Source organism: Callionymus lyra, chromosome 16 (assembly GCF_982586985.1).
Source record: "Callionymus lyra chromosome 16, fCalLyr1.hap1.1, whole genome shotgun sequence".
NCBI lineage: Eukaryota > Metazoa > Chordata > Actinopteri > Syngnathiformes > Callionymidae > Callionymus > Callionymus lyra.
The window spans coordinates 15589959-15607469 of NC_141833.1; the positions used below are offsets into that span (position 1 = coordinate 15589959).

The 17511-nt window shown below is 44.9% G+C and overlaps 4 protein-coding genes across 4 annotated transcripts; 3 read left to right on the plus strand and 1 right to left on the minus strand.

Moving 5' to 3' along the window:
- Positions 1 to 135: 135 nt before the first annotated feature.
- On the minus strand, positions 136 to 4117 carry tmem71 (transmembrane protein 71). The gene is made up of 9 exons (XM_087811562.1): positions 3860 to 4117; positions 2604 to 2639; positions 2499 to 2541; positions 2230 to 2436; positions 1370 to 1584; positions 1089 to 1308; positions 968 to 1029; positions 802 to 842; positions 136 to 740 (listed from the first exon to the last, which is right to left on the minus strand). Exons 2-9 carry the CDS (start codon positions 2632 to 2634, stop codon positions 717 to 719), a joined length of 843 nt encoding a protein of 280 aa, XP_087667688.1. The 5' UTR covers positions 2635 to 2639; positions 3860 to 4117; the 3' UTR covers positions 136 to 716.
- A 1007-nt stretch (positions 4118 to 5124) lies between these two features.
- Positions 5125 to 8628, plus strand: znf622 (zinc finger protein 622). Its single transcript, XM_087811558.1, has 7 exons — positions 5125 to 5265; positions 5613 to 6163; positions 6826 to 7092; positions 7162 to 7324; positions 7388 to 7485; positions 7840 to 7980; positions 8048 to 8628. The coding sequence occupies exons 2-7, from the start codon at positions 5617 to 5619 to the stop codon at positions 8179 to 8181; spliced, it is 1350 nt and encodes a 449-aa protein (XP_087667684.1). The 5' UTR covers positions 5125 to 5265; positions 5613 to 5616; the 3' UTR covers positions 8182 to 8628.
- Positions 8629 to 9204: 576 nt separating this feature from the next.
- On the plus strand, positions 9205 to 11659 carry marchf11 (membrane-associated ring finger (C3HC4) 11). Its single transcript, XM_087811561.1, has 4 exons — positions 9205 to 9636; positions 10562 to 10717; positions 10779 to 10971; positions 11040 to 11659. The coding sequence occupies exons 1-4, from the start codon at positions 9439 to 9441 to the stop codon at positions 11342 to 11344; spliced, it is 852 nt and encodes a 283-aa protein (XP_087667687.1). The 5' UTR covers positions 9205 to 9438; the 3' UTR covers positions 11345 to 11659.
- Positions 11660 to 15842: 4183 nt separating this feature from the next.
- LOC148063918 (uncharacterized) lies at positions 15843 to 17490 on the plus strand. The gene has a single exon (XM_087811554.1). The coding sequence runs from the start codon at positions 15843 to 15845 to the stop codon at positions 17469 to 17471; it is 1629 nt and encodes a 542-aa protein (XP_087667680.1). The 3' UTR covers positions 17472 to 17490.
- Positions 17491 to 17511: the final 21 nt, after the last annotated feature.

Here is a 17511-nt window from a genome sequence, read left to right on the forward strand (position 1 = left end):
GATTTGTTTCTTTCCTACCCAATCAAAAAATATATATTTTCACTTGAATGAAACAAAACTTTTTTGTTCCTTCCAAAAAAACTACAAAAAGTGTTACAGAAAACATAACAATTTTGGGATTGAACCCGCGATATGTCCCAAAAACAAAAAAGATTTATTCAATCAAAGAAAACTGTTTCAAGCATGCATTATTTTATGGAAAATATAGATATATAAATCTTATATATCATATATATATTTTGGTTAAAGCAACTTTTTTTAAATTGAATAATAAAGAAGAAAATCTCCCTCTAAAATTCTCAAGAACATTATTGTGACGTTTGTCCTCATGAGGACTCCAGGCCTTTATGTCCTGGTGAGGTTTGTGTATAAAAATCTTATATAAAACTTATGAAAACAATTAAAAATTGTCTTAATCTATTCACGCGTCACAAAATGTCATCGTACTTTAACAACGACACATCACCAGGATCTAGCTTATGTTGACCAGGTCTTTGTGCGAGACCCTCGAGTCACAACGCAACCTGGTTGCCGTGGAGTCAAACTAGTTACAAAACAAGCGACTAGTACCTAGTGAGTGTCTCAAGTCTAGTTGAAGGGTGACCAGGCGGGTCGGTCTCAGGAGAACCTTGACCAGAAAGCACTTGATGGTCATGTCGGGGCAGAAAAAAGTTTTCTCTCCTCCTCTTCCTCTCATCTTCGTCCTCTTCCTCGACTCACTCGTTTCTCGATGTGATGTCCTGCAGGGTCACAAGGCTCAAGTCAACAAGGTCACAGACATTTTTTAAAAAAGTGACTCACCTCCGTCTTTGCTCGCCGCCACTCGCAGCTGACACGCCTCCCTGAACACACAAGTCAGCAAAGACGAAGATCAATGAAGGCGAATGATTGATGAAGGAGGAGTATAAAGGTGGGATGATGAAGGGGGAAAATAGAGGAAGGGATGATGAAGGAGAAAGTGACTCACAAAGGCTGGCGGCGGTGATGATGGCGGCGGTGGTAGCCACGGCAACCGCTGCCACCTGGGAGCTGCAGAGAAACAAAAGTTAATTTCTTCTCGATAAAGTTAATTTTGTTTGTAGGTTTACATGAAGATCGTTGTCATGGCGATGAAGACGAGGAGGAAGAGAAGCAGGAGAGTCTTCGTCGTTGACCCTGAGCGGCGCGGCCGGTGGCACATAGTGGGGTAGATGGTGGACGGAGGCGGGACTTCGGCGAGGCCGGACCTCTGGTCTGAGGAGACGTCCTCCTGGACCATCGGGCCGGGCGGTGCTGGTTTGTCCGATGGGTGCGGAGTCTCGCTGGCGTCTAAGGGACGGTCGATCACATGACTCCTCCACACTCCGACTCAGGAACTTGACGCACTCACCGTAAGTGAAGCTCCAGGCGGACTCATCAAGTGAAGTGTAGCCATCCGGTCGCTGGTCCGGGACCACTTCCCGGTCCGGGATCTCTTCCCGGTCCGGTCTGGACCCGAAGACGCCCCTGAAGACGCTCTGGTCCAGCCAGGAGTGGCAGGTGTCGCTCACGTCGCCCAGCAGATCAGCGAGAGCCCCGCGGTGACGCCGGCGCCGCCTGAAGACTCTGGGGTGAAGACAGTTAAGTTCAGAGGTCACATTATGTGGTGTGGCTGCTGTGAGAGGCCGGTTAAGGAGAAAAAATATCAACAAAAAATAAACCTAGATATGCCAGTAAAATATTTTAGTTTGGGAATTTAAGGGTATTTTCGTAATGAGCTAACAAAAGCACTTCCTGAATGGAGCTTTTCAAAATAATAGAACGTAAACTAACAACGTACGAGCTTCAAGTTGAATGTTTAATAAAATAAAGGAATAAAGGAAAAATGTGGAAAAATCCAAAATAATTTTATATAATCTGCCTTTAGAAATGTATGTGGTATATGGCAGGGTTTTTTTTCATTCTACTGTATTGATATTGAACAGCACTACATAGTTATGATTTAATGTTTTGCTTTATTATCATATTTATTTCATCATATTTTTTTCCGTGATTTATTTTTCAATAAAGTGTGAACAAAATAATATACATATATATATTTTTTGATTCATTAAAAAACAACATGTAATTATTCACAGCGTTTGTTAATTTTTGTGTTGCAAATAAACCTGAAGATGGCAGCAGTAACTACGTTCTCTGCTTCTATGGGAACAACAAAATCCCGGTGATGACTGAGGACAAGAGGATACAGACTACTTCGGTCAACCTTACCTGACCAGGTTCTCTTTGTAGGACACGCTGCTCTTGCACTCAGTCAGAGACACGTTTCCATGGTCGTCCCACAGGAAGCTGTCGTCGGTGACGTCGTAGTAGCCGTTGGTCAGGAGGCGTGGCGAGCGCCGGTAGCAGCAGCTTTCCCCGTCATCGCCACGGTAACAGACGTAGGACGAGTCCGAAGACAACAAGGACTCGTCCAGACTGAGGGCGACACGGATGCTCAAACGGACGGCAACGACAACATGGTCATGTGGTCAACTCACCTGCGACAGGTGTGTCTGGTCCGGCGCCGCTTCACAGGTGAACCTGCAGACGAGTGAGTCAGAGTGTGAGTGTGAGTCGGTGAGAGTCGGTTTGTGTGAACCTACTTGTTGTGGCTCCAGAGAAGAACAGGTCCATTCTCACTGTAGAACACAATAAACTTCTGTTACAACCAGGTGATGAAGATGATGATGATGATGATGATGAAGGTGATGATGATGATGATGATTATGAAGATAATGATGAAAATAAAGATGAGATTATGATGATGATTAAGATTAAGATAATCAAGATGATGAAGATGATGATGATGATTATAAGGATAAAGTTGGGATTTTGGTAATGATAAAGATGACGATGATGAAGATAATGATGAAAATGAAGATGAGATTATGAGGATGATTAAGATAATCAAGATGATGATGATAATGATGATGTTGATGATGATGATGATGATGACGATGACGATGACGATGACGATGACGATGATGATGATGATTAAAATAATCAAGATGAAGATGATGATGATGATGATTAAGATAATGATAATGAAGATGATGATAATGAAGATGATGATGATGATGATGATGATGATGATGATGATGAGGTTTTGGTAATGATAAAGATGACGATGATGAAGATAATGGTGATGATGAAGATGAGGATGAGGATGATGAAGATAATGGTGATGATAAAGATGACGATGATAATGGTGATGATGAAGATGAGGATGATGATTGAGATAATCAAGATGAAGATAATGATGATGATGAAGATAATGATGAAAATGAAGATGATGATGATGATGATGATGATGATGATGAAGATGATGATGATGATGATGATGATGATGATGATGATGATGAAGATGATGAATCTTCAGTGAACTGGACTATTGAACAACTTCAAACAGGAACAGATCAAACAGGGCAAAGATGAAACGGAGGAGACCCTCACATCGGTTGTCATAGAAACCGCGACCCCCGTTCACATATCTCCCATCATGCCTCACGGCTGGTGATGTTGGAGAAAACCGCGTCGCGGAAGCCGGAAGCGGACCAGCTGATCTGAGTGACGTCACGGATCGAGCTGTATTGTTGTTTTTCAAGTTCAAGATTTTTCGGTTTTTTACTTCATCGGAACCGAGAAAACTAAACCACATCCGTGCGCGCTTCACTCCGACACAGAATATCCTTGAAGTTACATCGATGCGCTCACGTATAATTATTATCAGATGAAACTACTTCCAGACAGACTGACACCGGAAATTCTTAACTGATTATAAAGTTGACTGAGTTCTGTAAAAATGTTCGCTATTTGAACCACCATAATCTCTCTAGTAAGAATACAAATATTTTCTGACCTTTGATGCTGCGACGTCTTGAAACAGAAAACAAAAAACACTTCGAATATCAACTGTCCGCTGCTGACGGACTCGCCCACCGGTAGTGACCACCAGAGTCCAACCTTCAGAGTAAAAGCACGATTGGAATGTGCAACTGTTTGATCGATGTTGACAGATCCACGAGAAGGTTCACTGTGCTCTCTCTCTCTCTCTCTCTCTCTCTCTCTCTCTCTCTCTCTCTCTCTCTCTCTCTCTCGCTCTCTCTCTCTGTCATTTTTTTTGTGTTAAAAAATATTGATAAACCGATTAACTGCTATTTCCCCTTCATTATACTGTATTGATGTATCAATGATATTAATGATATTCATTCTCACTTTATACATTTTTTAAATTATAATTTATTTTTGCTTTCAAATCATGTTTTATTTTAAATATAGTTTTTCTATGGTTCAAAAGTGTGGATAACATAAAATACATTTATATTTTCTATTTACATGTAAATAATCAGCAGCATTTGTACATTTTTCGAGTTGTAATTAAACTTCCGCCCGCTAGATGGCAGCAGTCATTACGTCCTCTACAGTTAAATATTCAACAACACTTTGATTCGATGACTGTGGACGAGAGGATACGGTCACATCAGCAGCTTTTAAAGCTGGTGTTTGGACATATTTTGGTTTCAAAACAAATGAAAGCAGTTACGACTTCATCAAGAGTCATGTTTTCTGTAAATTCTGCAACACCAGAGTCAAGTACTCGACAATACTACACATATATACTTGTTACTACAGTATCACAATATATAGCAATATATCGCCAGATTCTTGCTAATACACAACCCTAGTTCAAGTTCAAGTTCAAGTTCTTTTTATTGTAAAATATGCATGTATTAAGACATACAGCAAAAATTAAATTGTGATCCTCTCTGACCCACGATGCAACACATGAAAAACATGAATACGGTTTCAAAGGACTTAACAACAGACATTAAACACTTTAAAAAATTAAACTCTTAACAATTAAAGACTTAAACAGACATTAATTAAGACATTAAATAATAAATAATAATAGATAACCACATCAACTAATAAACAGAATATAAACAAAAAACAAAGTTAATGCACAGGTAGTGCAAGCAAAACAGGTAGTTAAAACAATAATACATACAAAATATGATTTAGCTGTCAGAAACATTTACTACATACTCTACTAAAGTTTATCGTATACAAAACAACAAAACGAACAAGAACTGTTGTGGCAGCTTGCTCCTCCACCAGCAGGTGGCGGCGCTGCGCTGTCGAACACCCAGGACGAGTACCGAAGAAGACGATACAGGAAGTGCTGCTGTGAGAAAACACGTTTCGAAACATCTCCGACAGCAAAACACAAAAGTTCTTCACATTCGTCCACGTTCCTACAAACACGTAAGTTACTTTCTACCTCCTTGAATCGTGTCGTTTTCTTGTTGAGCGTCATGTAAACGTAGTGACGACAACAGCTGATCGCACCACGTGTTTCTAGTGAATATATGTTTCTTGAAATGTATCGCGGCACCAGAACGTCACAAGTAGCCACTATAAGTTACATTAACGTTACACAAGGATATATGAGTGGCTGATGTTAGTTATTTATCTCAAGTTCTGACGCACTAACTGAGTCAGTACATAACAAAGTTACTTCTCCACTCTAGCTGGGAAACGTCACGTCAGAGAGTTTTTTTTTTTTCATTCTTTCTTCCACCAGTTACATGACATTTTATTCTGTCCTTCAGGTCCATGGCGTCCTACACGTGTATCAGCTGCCGTGTGGCGTTCTCGGACGGGGAGGTCCAGCGGGCCCACTACAAGACGGACTGGCACCGCTACAACCTCAAGCGCAAAGTTGCGGAGATGCCTCCGGTCACTGCCGAGAACTTCCAGGAGCGCGTGCTGTCTCAGCGCGCCGCCACCGAGCTCAGCGCCGCCAGCTCCAGCCAAGCGTGCAACGTCTGCAAAAAAAAGTTCTCCAGTAGCAACGCGTTCCAGAACCACCTGCAGTCGCACAAACACCTGCAGGCCGAGAAGCTGGCGCTGGAGGCCGCGCAGAAGAAGGTGGAGATGATCAACCAGAAGAACCTGGAGAAAGGACTCGGCGACGAGAAGGCCGACAGGGACGCCCGGAACGAGGCTCTGCAGCAGGCGCTGAAGGAGCCGGAGAGGCCCGGCCCGACCAGGACCAGAACCGAGAAGTCGGAGATACCCCCGAGACTGATGTGGCTGGAGGAGCAAGCCAAGAGGAGGAAGGTTGTAGGAGACGACGGGGAGGAGGAGGAGGAGGAAGAAGGTGGGTGTGTTTGAGGACCATAATATTATCAGCAGATCCTCCTGCTCTGGAGTAGTCAAACGTTTCTCTTATCATTTCAGTGTTTTGTTTGTTTTAAGTATTTAATATATCAATATTGTTTTGATTTTGATTAATTAAATACATTTTTACTAATTTTGTTTTATTAAAACATTTTTAATTTAAATTATTTTTATATTAAAAGGTTGAATTATGCGTGTCGAATGATTTGCTGAAAGTTTGATCAAGTAGCTCAGTACTTTTGGTATTCTCTGGTGGGACTAGTATGTCAACATTATTGTATTGAATTGAAAGGGTGAATAATAAGAAAACATTAGATTTTGAAAATGTATTTTTTAAATGACTGGAATTTGAATTTTAAATTTTTAAAAATTAACCCATTGACATTATGGATAATTATGGATGAATTAAATTAAAAACAAATGTAATTCGACCTTTCAAAATACAAATCTTTTAATTAAAAAAAAATTAAACGCTTATATAAAATGAAAACATTTAAATGATGATTCAAGGTTTTAACATTTAAAATGTTTAATTCAACCACTCAATATCCTGATGTCACTGATAAACTTCTATACTAGGTGGTTATAATGTTTCAGCTTATGTTTTCAATGCAATGATGGAAAGTGGCACGTTTGTTCCAGAATGGGAGGATGTTGACGGAGACGAGGAAGAGGATGAAGAAGATGACGAGGATGAAGAGGAGATGAATGAGGAGGAGGAGGGTGCAGCCACGACGGAGTCCAGCCCCGCCCCTCTGCCCGGGTCCATCCCCATCACAGACTGTCTGTTCTGCAGCCATCACTCCAGGTCTCTGGTGAAGAACGTGAGCCACATGACGAGCATCCACAGCTTCTTCATTCCAGACCTGGAGTTCCTGGTGGACCTGCGAGGACTTGTGCGATACCTGGGTGAGTCCCCCCGCCCCCCTATCCTCCCCTCTTATAAAGGATCCTAGAAACTAACTTTAGTCTCCATAGGTGAGAAGGTCGGCGCAGGTAACGTGTGTCTGTGGTGCAACGAGAAAGGTCGCAGCTTCTACTCCGCCGAGGCGGTGCAGAGTCACATGACGGACAAGAGCCACTGCAGACTGTTCACGGATGGAGACGCAGCACTGGAGTTTGCAGATTTCTACGACTTCAGGTGAGTTTCAGGGCGTTGAGGGGTCAAAGATCGGCGTCTGACACGAGTGTCTTGCGTGTTCAGGAGCAGCTACCCGGACAGAAAGGACGACAGCGACGCGCCGCCTGAGCACCCGAGCCTGGACTACGACGACGACACTCTGGAGCTGACCTTACCTTCAGGTGAGCAGGAAGTGACGCATCAAGATGCAGGGGCAACGATATATCGTGATACTGTAGTAACAAGTATATATGTGTAGTATTGTCGAGTACTTGACTCTGGTGTTGCAGAATCTACAGACCACATGACTCTTGATGAAGTCGTAACTGCTTTCATTTGTTTTGAAACCAAAATATGTCCAAACATCAGCTTTCAAACCTACTGGAGACACTGTATCCTCTCGTCCTCAGTCATCGAATCAAAGTGTTGTTGAATATTGATACAGTATTGTAAAAATAAAATCGGCGTATAGATATTTTCTCACACTTCTGCAAGTCACAGTCCTTTACCATGACCGCCCGCGTTGTTTGTTACAGGGGCAAAGGTCGGCCACCGCTCACTCCTGCGCTACTACAAGCAGCGTTTCGCTCTGGAGAGGGCGCTAGTTCCTTCCCACAGAGGCGCCGTGGGCCGAGTGCTGCGCCAGTACCGAGCTCTGGGCTGGAGCGGTGAAGCAGGTGAGTGCGGCAACAGGCCACGCCTCCCCCTCGTCCTCTTGGCCATCGCTGACCTCCTCCTTTCCAGGCATATGCAGGGGGGGTCGACTGGAGCGAGACATGCAGTACGTGCAGATGATGAAGTCCAAGTGGCTTCTGAAGACCGGCATGAACCACAACACCGTTCGGCAGAAGCACTTCCGGGCCCAAGTCATGTTCTGATCCAGATTCGTGATTCCTTTCGTCACCCGCTGTACCGCCTGCCTACCTGCAGGGGCGCCAACACCTCGCTCATCCTTCTGCTGGTCTGGAGATGACTTGATTGACACGTTTGAAATGGGCGGGTCTTAGTGATCGTGTTGACGGACAGCACCTCCCGCAGTTTGTTTTAAATTTCTGTTTCATAAAAATAATGAAAGTTAACAAAACTGTAATGACAAGAGGGTCGGCGACAGAATTGACCGGTAACATTATGACCACCCTCGGAGCGAGAGGCAGCAGATGGAGACTCGGAACCTCAACCAAGATTATTGATGACATCATGTGGTTCTCAACTCATCTGTCCTTGTGATTAATGAATTCAATATATTTTACACAAACGCATTTGCAGTGTCTTAACATCATGTGTACAATACATTTCATGATTAAAGTACTTTTGTCGTCCAGGAACAGACTGCTACCCATTAAAGTAAGTAATTTTTATTTATATAGCGCTTTTCCAGACCAGGGTCACAAAGCGCTTAAACAATCTAAACAATACTCAATAAAGTATATACTTTAAAGGGCAAGATACAACTGATGACACAAAAGGAGTTCCAGAAAATCAAAAAAAAGCAGCGTTACGATCCACATTTGGGTTTTATTTTCAGGACTTTAAATCGAAAACAAAAAGTGAAGCACAGGCTCAGTTTGTGTATTCGTCTTGGCGGCAAAACTTCTGCAGCCCGAGGCTTCACATTCTTTATTTTTCTCTCAAGTTCCACATACTCTTGAAACTCGTGTGCAAATCAAAGCCACTTGTATTCAGACAAATACTCGAAGCCAAAAGATTCAAAATAAAAGAACATTAAAAATACTGCGAGCTCTTTGGTTTTGAAGTTTTTAACTTCCATCATTGAACAATAATTAAATGAACTAATGATTTTTCTCGCCATTAATTTTAGAGAGTGGAGAAATAACGTGGAAGATTTAAAAAAAGGGAAGATTTAATGGTTATTCGTCTGGTTGAACCACTTCCCAAGAATGTGAAGCATTTGACGTTTATGTTGTCGTTCGCCTTCCATGCGGAAATGACGTCAGAGGGTGTCGTCGCGTGAGAGGAGTCGTCCGGAGCAGGAAGATGGACGGAGGCTGCGGGGAGAGTCTGGATGGAGGGAGAGAGGCGGCAACAGCCTCGACGGCCCGAAGCTGCGGGCTGGTTCCGGTTCTGACGCGCAGATCCTGCAGGCTGTGAGTCTGTCGCGCGGCTGTCATCCAAACATGAGCGCCGAGGAGCGAGCCTGTGGGGTCCAGGAGGACACGAGTCCGTGCACCACCACCTGCGAGGAGGCCGGAGCCTCGGCGGGGGCCACCGTGGACCCGGAGCCGAGCCAGGAATCGTGTCGGTCCAACGGCAGCAGCGAGACCTGCAGCCCCCCCACTCCCAGCTGCCGGATATGCTTCCAGGGCGCCGAGCAGGTGAGACACCTGGAGGGACACGCCCTCTGCTGGTGACGTCATAGCTATGGAGCGTCCAAACATCTGCCAAGGAGCTAAGAGCGTGTCACGTGACTTCACAAAAACAAAACAACTCAATAAAACCAGTCAGTGTCGCTTTTCAAAAACCTTCTTCTGTAGAAAATTACACAAATCTGCTGAAGGTAGATTTATTTCTTCATCATTCAATCCAAAATATATTTTAATTCAAAAACTGTTTGTGAATTTAAAAAAATAATAATTTCACAAAGTTTTGGCCTTTTTTGTTTGGGTCATATTACGTTGTGTCTTAATAATTCAATAATAATGTATAATAATAATAATAAGTAATAAGTAAAAATTGCTTTGACACTGAAAAAATGTGAATCTTTTAGTGGGTTTTTATATAAATTGAAAATGTTTTGAGGTTTGTTTTTATTTTTTAATTGAAGTGAAACACGTTAAGTTGTTTTTTTTATTTTTTATTGAAGCTTAAACAAGTTTTTTCTTATTTCGGACTCAGTCAATGTTTTAATTGATATATTTAAGCCATGAACAAAGTTCTGCGGTCACATGATCATGGTCCTGACTAATTTATTAAATAAAGTTATACATTTATGTAAATATACTAAAATCATATTTTATTGTAATTTATATTATTCTTTTTTCTATTTATTTAAATATTTTCAAGTCTTTGAGGGCCAAAAAATGCTGACAAAATTGACAGAAGTCCTAAACAAAACCCTATAGTCATATTCATAGAAAAGCAATGAGTGAGACAATTACAAAACTGTTAGATTTTACATGATCTTTGACCTCATGAGGGCCACGTGTGGCCCCGGGGCCTGCACAGTGGCCAGGTCTGCGAGTCGATACAGATGTCTACCATCTAGGGGTCCCGGGTCACAGTGGTTCTGTGTCCCTGCAGGGCGAGATGTTCAACCCTTGTCGCTGCGACGGCTCGGTCCGGTACACGCACCACCACTGCCTGCTGAAGTGGATCAGCGAGCGCGGCTGCTGGTCCTGCGAGCTCTGCTGTTACCGCTTCCACGTGGTCCCCGTCACCATGAAGAGACCGTGGCAGGTGAGTCCGCAGGTCCTCCGTCACGTGATCATCTCTGTCGTTCTTCTGTTCTGGTCCTCAGTGGCAGTCCATCACCGTCACCCTGGTGGAGAAGGTCCAGATGGTGGCGGTCTTCCTGGGCTCCCTCTTCCTGGTGGCCAGTATCTCCTGGCTCTTGTGGTCCGCCCTGAGTCCCAACGCGGTCTGGCAACGCCGGGATCTTCTTTTCCAGATCTGCTACGCCATGTATGGAGTCATGGACCTGGTCTGTGTGGGTCAGTCTACCTCCATGAACTCTTGGTACAGTTGTCTGGACCTGGACTTAACTTTTGTTGTGCGTCAGGTCTGATCATCCACGAGGGGGCGGCGGTGTGCAGCGTCTTCCTGCGATGGCGAGCCGTCAACCTGCACTGGGACGTGCAGAGCTATGACAGGACTCGAGACCTGAAGGAGACTCAGACTCCTCGGACTCTCTGGTTACCCCTCACGACACCGGGACCCTCGGGTCCGCCGGACTCCACTCGGCTGGACGCGCCAACCTGGTCCTGTCTCTGTTTGAATCCTTTCTTTTCGGGATCCAGGACTCTGAACCACCAGGGTCAGGAGGGTGATTCGGGGGAGGTCGTGATCCGGGTCACATCTGTGTGATCATGTGCTCTTGAGCCCCCTTTGGGTTTCCGGGACGGATGTGTGCTTCCTTGCTAGCTAATGTGATCCTGAGGGCCATCGGACTGGTCAGACTTCGGTGTCCAACTTCCTCTGGACCTGAACCACCTATTGAGCCTAGGGAGCCGGTTTCTTACCGCGGAGGAGTTCTAGTGCTGAAGGGCTCTGGAAAATGCTAATGGTTCTTCCACTCGCAAGCTAGCTCAGGTGGCAGTCGTGTGTTTTGGTGCCTTAGCAGGTGTCGCCGCCGCACAAATGTGACGTGAATGTAACTGTGTTTCCTGAATAAAGGTTTTGCTAAAGAGTGGCAAAGTTTTTTTTACTGCCAAACGTGTGGAAGTATATCAGTGCGTCAGAAAATCGAGTGGTTGTTTTTAAATTTGAATTTTTTTAAAACCTTTTTTATGCTTGAAATTTTCTTTTTAAATAACTGAATTTAATCTTCCTTTATTGAGAGGTTGAATTTGTTTTTTTAATTAAATTAATCCTTTTTATTTATTTATATATACATATTTTTTTTAAATAAATAAATTCTTCTTTTTTTTGCCTTTAATTTCAATACAAAAATGATGGTATAATATTGCCCCAAAAACAGTATTAAGCTACTTCATCTTAAAAGGCTCTCAATAAAAAAACGATTTATTATTTTTAAATTTTGAATTATGTGCAATAGAACATAAACCTCTATGTTAAAAAATTAAATTAACTATTAATTAAATAAAAAAAAAAAATGCATGCAATATTCTGATAGCACTGAGATCATTTCATAGTTTTACTTGTGAGAGTTCAGGAAAAAATAAATAAAACATTGACGTTGAAAATAGCCGTCTTGGGGTCAGACCTGAAGGTCGACTTTAAAGCGGAACCCGGTTCAGGGGACACCAAGCTTTGCGTCCTTTGATTTTCTGAATCAAAGCTGGAGGAATAAATAAAAGGAAATGTGGCTTCAACTCTTTGCTTGAAGAACAAACATGACAGAGACAGAAGCTGAGATGGAGGCTTCAGCTGCGATGGAGGATCAAGCTGAGATGGAGGATCCGGCTGCGATGGAGGATCCGGCTGCGATGGAGGATCTAGCTGCGATGGAGGATCCGGCTGCGATGGAGGATCCGGCTGCGATGGAGGATCCGGCTGCGATGGAGGATCCGGCTGCCGTGGAGGATCCAGCTCCGCTGGCGAACGGCGACCCGATGATGGAAAACCTGTACAACATGGTCCACTCCTTCTTCACGGACATGGACTTGGAGCAGTGGTCTACCCTGATGGCCGGAAACCCAGACGTTAACACAGAGTTTAAACTGGCAGAGCTCTTGATGAACATGGTCTCCGGAATCGCAAAGTCCTTTCTGACGCCCTTGGAGAACGTCACCCGGGTGTCTGAGGAGCGGGTCCTCGCCGCCGTCAGGAGTTCGGTCCCGCAGACCTTCGGTCGTGTCTTCAACATCGAGGAGGAACAAATGAAAAGCGACAGCACGAAAAACTTTATAAGCCTCGTGGCACAGGAAGTGACGGACAGCGTGAAGTCGAGTCTGTCGGTACCGACGCGAGAGCCGGGGTCTAGCGAGGCCTCGTGCCGCCTCAGTGCTATGATCAAGAACGCCTGCCGTATGATCAAGTACTTCCTGTCTATGGTGTTTTGTAAACCCAGTTCCAGGCGACGTAAAAAAGCAAGTAAAAGGATGGAGGCCTCGGTAGTTGCGTCTCAGGACTTGGACAACCCGGTTACGGACGACTTCCTGATGAAGACCGCCCTGGCCGCCCAGGATATCATCCAGACCAAAGTGCGCGAGATCACAGAGCCTCTGTTCGGTGACCTGGACAACGGGCCGGAGCCTCGACTGCTTCAGTCGGAATTTCAAAGCGTATTCATTGACATTGCTCGAGTGCTCATCGAGGCACGGCGCCTGGAGCAGGTGGAAGCCGGGTGCAGGTGCACCAGCCAGGACCGGCAGGAAAAGTGCTTCAAGATCATGTGGAACCGGATTAGAACTATCTTTGGGAAATACATTTTTAAGGCGCTGCTTCGCCGCTGTCTCGCTCAGGTCCAGCTGGAGTTCCAGTGCGAGCTGACACGGGAGAAAAGCCAGACCTTTCTCTCCACCGTGGAGTCGCTGATTGTCCCGGAAGAACGTCCGGGAGCAGAGATGGTCCTGGACAAGCTGAAGAATGTGTACAGTTTAAAGAACATCCACTTGCTCAGCGACTTGATGTACAGGAACATCCAGGCCCTGCTGACGCCCGAGTCCATCAAGGCACCTCAGGACCCGGACGTTCTGTATGTCAGAATAGCTAATCGAGTCCGGAATATTTTGGTGCTGGTCAAGTGGTGGCTGAAGACACAAGGGGACAGTCATAGTTGGAGGCTGGCACGACTGCTGTTGAACACTCAGTCACTGGGCAGGGAGGATGTTCCGGTCGTCCAAGTGGACATTGAATACGCCTCAGAAGAGCTTCTTGAGGAGCCCGAGCTCCCCACGCCAATCTTCGTGGAGGATCCCGCCCGAGACCAGGTGGAGCTCAACCAGGTGAGCCTGCAGATCATCGTGGAGAAACTAGTGTCTCACATCTACAGCCAGGCGGACTTCAAGTGGCCTCTCAAGAGCCCGGATATGATCATCAACAAGCTGTTCGCCGCCGCCTGGTCGGAGGTTCAAAACATGGCCTTCAGCGTCACACCAGACCGCTTCGAGAAGATCGTCAAGGTGGTTTTCAAAGAGCTGAGCAATCGGTGGGGCACGGCCGACAAGATCCTGGTGATGATGAAGCTGCAGAAACCAGAGCTGGAGGAGATCATCGTTTTGGCGTTCAAAACTCAGCTGCTGGTGCTGAAAGGCGACGGCCTCTGCTGCTGACGTCGGCACCTTCGGGCGACACCCGGCACCAGCTCCGGCACCAGCTCCGGCACCAGCTCCGGCACCAGCTCCGGCACCAGCTCCGGCACCAGCTCCGGCACCAGCTCCGGCACGACTCCGGCACCACCAAAAACCAGTCGAAGCCCTTCACACCCCTGGGCAGACTATGGTTCCAAAAAAACACGGATTGGGCAACTTTGTGCCCTTTTCGTCACTTTATGTGGGTTTTCTCCAGGTTACTCTGGTTTTGTCCCACAGGTGGAAAACAATGCTGGACGTGAGTGTAAATATTCCAGAGACTCCATGTCTCTGAGCTCTCTAATAAAAAAGTTTTTGAGCACTCGACTTATATCTTGCATGTCTGACACGAGAAAGTATCATCTTTATGTTTGGGGACAGATGACTGTGTCGTTTGGTTGTTTCTATCTGGATTATGAAGGTAGTTCTTTGCCTCTTTATTATTCAATAAAATAACCCGTTTTTTTTGTATTGAAGAAAGCTTTTTTTTAATTCAAAATATTTTTTGATGGAAGCAACGTTTTTAAATATAAGCCTTTAAAATAGTGAAAATATTTTTTATGTAAATACAACTCTTTTTTCTTACTTTACAGCAGGGGTGGGAAATTATAAGTCTTCAAGGGGCCACATTAAATTCTGTGAATGTTGTTAGGGGCCGTCACACAAAAAGAAAGATGAAAAATTCCTTGAAAAAATGGACATTCGTCATTAGGCCATGACTTTTATTACGCTAAATAAGCTGCTATTTTATTCTTGTGTATACGAGTTTATTTTTTAAACATTTCTTAAGCTAACTTAAAAAAAACGTTATGAGGGATTAATATATACTCTAAAAAATACACACAATAAAGGAGGGAAAAAGTAAATAAGTGAAAATGGAAATTAATAATACAAAATAAATGTGTTAATGCATTAAAAACAATTTAAAAGAAAAAACTAACTTCATCTTCAGCTCAGGATCTCCACCGGAAGTTGCGTCACCTGCTGCAGCGAAGGAGGACCAGAGAGCGGCAGTTTAAAAATATTAAAGCGTCTTAGGCGAATCAAACAATCTTTAGACACAACATGATATTTTATTATTTAAGACAAGAAAGAAAAACAACATGTCGCTCCAGCTCCCAGAACACGCTGCGTTCAGGTACGTCGTGATATATTGTGGCTCGTTTGAATAATAAAGTTTACTCGAATGTGTTCTTCCACTTCCCTGACTGCAGAAGCTTATCGGAAATAAGAGGCGATATCAAGGTTAGTTTGTCTTCGTAGGTCCTAGAAAAATTGATATTAAAGTGATAAATATGACTATGATTATTATTTTCTGCACCAGTTTGTATAGAGACATCATTAAACGTTAATGAAAAGTAAACATCTTCAGCTTTAACTTGTTTGGACAGTCTAAGTCTAATCCGAGTCCACGTCAATTTGTCTGACACAGTTCTTAAATTCAACCACTGCAAGGTCACTGAGGGCTTCTGGCCAGACAGAGCAGGTCCCTGCGTGGGTGTGTCTCAGGTCCTAGACTTTTGGTCCTTTGATGAATAGAATCAAAGGCTCTGGAGGTCATAAAGTCCCCCGCCGTGTGTCTCCGCTCTCAGCTTTGAGTGACAGTAAGCATGGAGAGAGCAAGTTCTAAGAAGGAGCTCCGTAGGCGGATCGTAGAGAACCTCTATGACCTGGTCCACCACTTCTTCATCAACATCAGCAAAGAGCAGTGGGCGTCCCTGAAGACCGGGAGCCCAGATTTTGGTACCAAGTTCCGACTAGCGGAACTGCTAATGAACATCGTCTCTGTAATATCCAAGTCCTTCTTGGCTGCATTGGAACACCTGGAGAAGGTGTCAGAGGACCAGGTCCTGGCCACCGTTGAAAGCACGGTCCCGCAGACCTTCTCTCAGATCTTGAATGTTGAGGAGGAGGAGACCGCCAGTGACAGCACAAGGAGTCTGGTGAACCTCGTGGGCCAAGAGGTGACCGAAAATGTCCGGACTGGACTCTCCCCACTCCCACGGGAGCCAGAACAAAACAAAGAAGCCTCGGGGCGGCTCAACGACATGGTCCGCCATTCTTGCCAGATGATCAAAGACTGCCTATCCAAGGTGATGTGCGAACCGATCCCACGAAGAAGAACTGGGTCCAGCAGGAAAAAGAAAGACTCTCAAGAGTTCCAGGGACCAACCGAGGAGGAAATTAATGTCCCGACTCCTGATGACTTCATTAGTTCCGTTGCTGAAACGGTGAGGGAGGTCATGTACAACGAGGTACGCAATGTTACAGACCCTCTGTTAGGGGACTTGGACGGTGATACGGAACCTCCACTCATCGACTCCGAGTTTGGGCTGGTGGCCAAAGACCTGGCCCGAGTACTTATTAAAGCTCGGCAGCTGGCTGACTGCGTGTGTCCGTGTAGAAATTACCTACTTAAACAGAAGATATTAAAATACATGAGGAACAGGATCCAGACTTTTCTGGGCAAATATGTCCTGAAAGCTCTGCTGCGTCGCTGTCTAGCCCAGATCCAGTTGGACATTGGTCAGCAGCTGACCCAAGAGAGCAGCCGCTTGTTCTTGGCCCACTTGGAGTCTCTCATGGTACCGGACGGATCAGGAGCCGAGAATGACGCAAAGATCTTTAAGCGAATCCGTAAACTTTCCAGCCTCAGAAACGCAAGAGTCCTAAGTGACTTGATGCAGACGCACCTTCAAACTGAAGCCGACTCCACTGATGATACTGCTGGGACAGTTGCAGGGGATCACTGCGCAGCCTTGTACGTTCGTATTGCAAAGAGAGTACGAAACATTCTTGTCTTTGTGACGTGGTGGATCTCCACACAAGCGGACGGTCACAGCGAGATGATGGCCAAACTCCTTGTAAACTTGCCGACCCTTGCAGCACCTACGGAGACTAAAGCAGGAGACCCAACAGACTTTACCAGGGTCTGTCTGGAGACCCTAGTGGAGAAGCTGGTGTCCCAGATCCACATCAAGACAGAGATAAGCCGCTCACTGAGGAAGCCAGAGGTCACTGTCAAGAGGCTCTTTGACAAGACCTGGGCTGAGGTGGAGAACCTGAACATGAGCCTCAGCCCTGACAAGTTCGAGAAGATTGTTAAAACCATTTTCAGAGACTTGTTAAAGAGATGGGGCTCGGCAGACCGTGTCATGGTTCTAATCAAACTCCAGGATCCAGAACTTGAGGACTTTATCGTTTCCTCCTTCAGAAAGAAGCTGCTGAAAGTCAGATGAGTCCCACTGTTCTTCTGAACAATTTGTACATCTAGTAAGG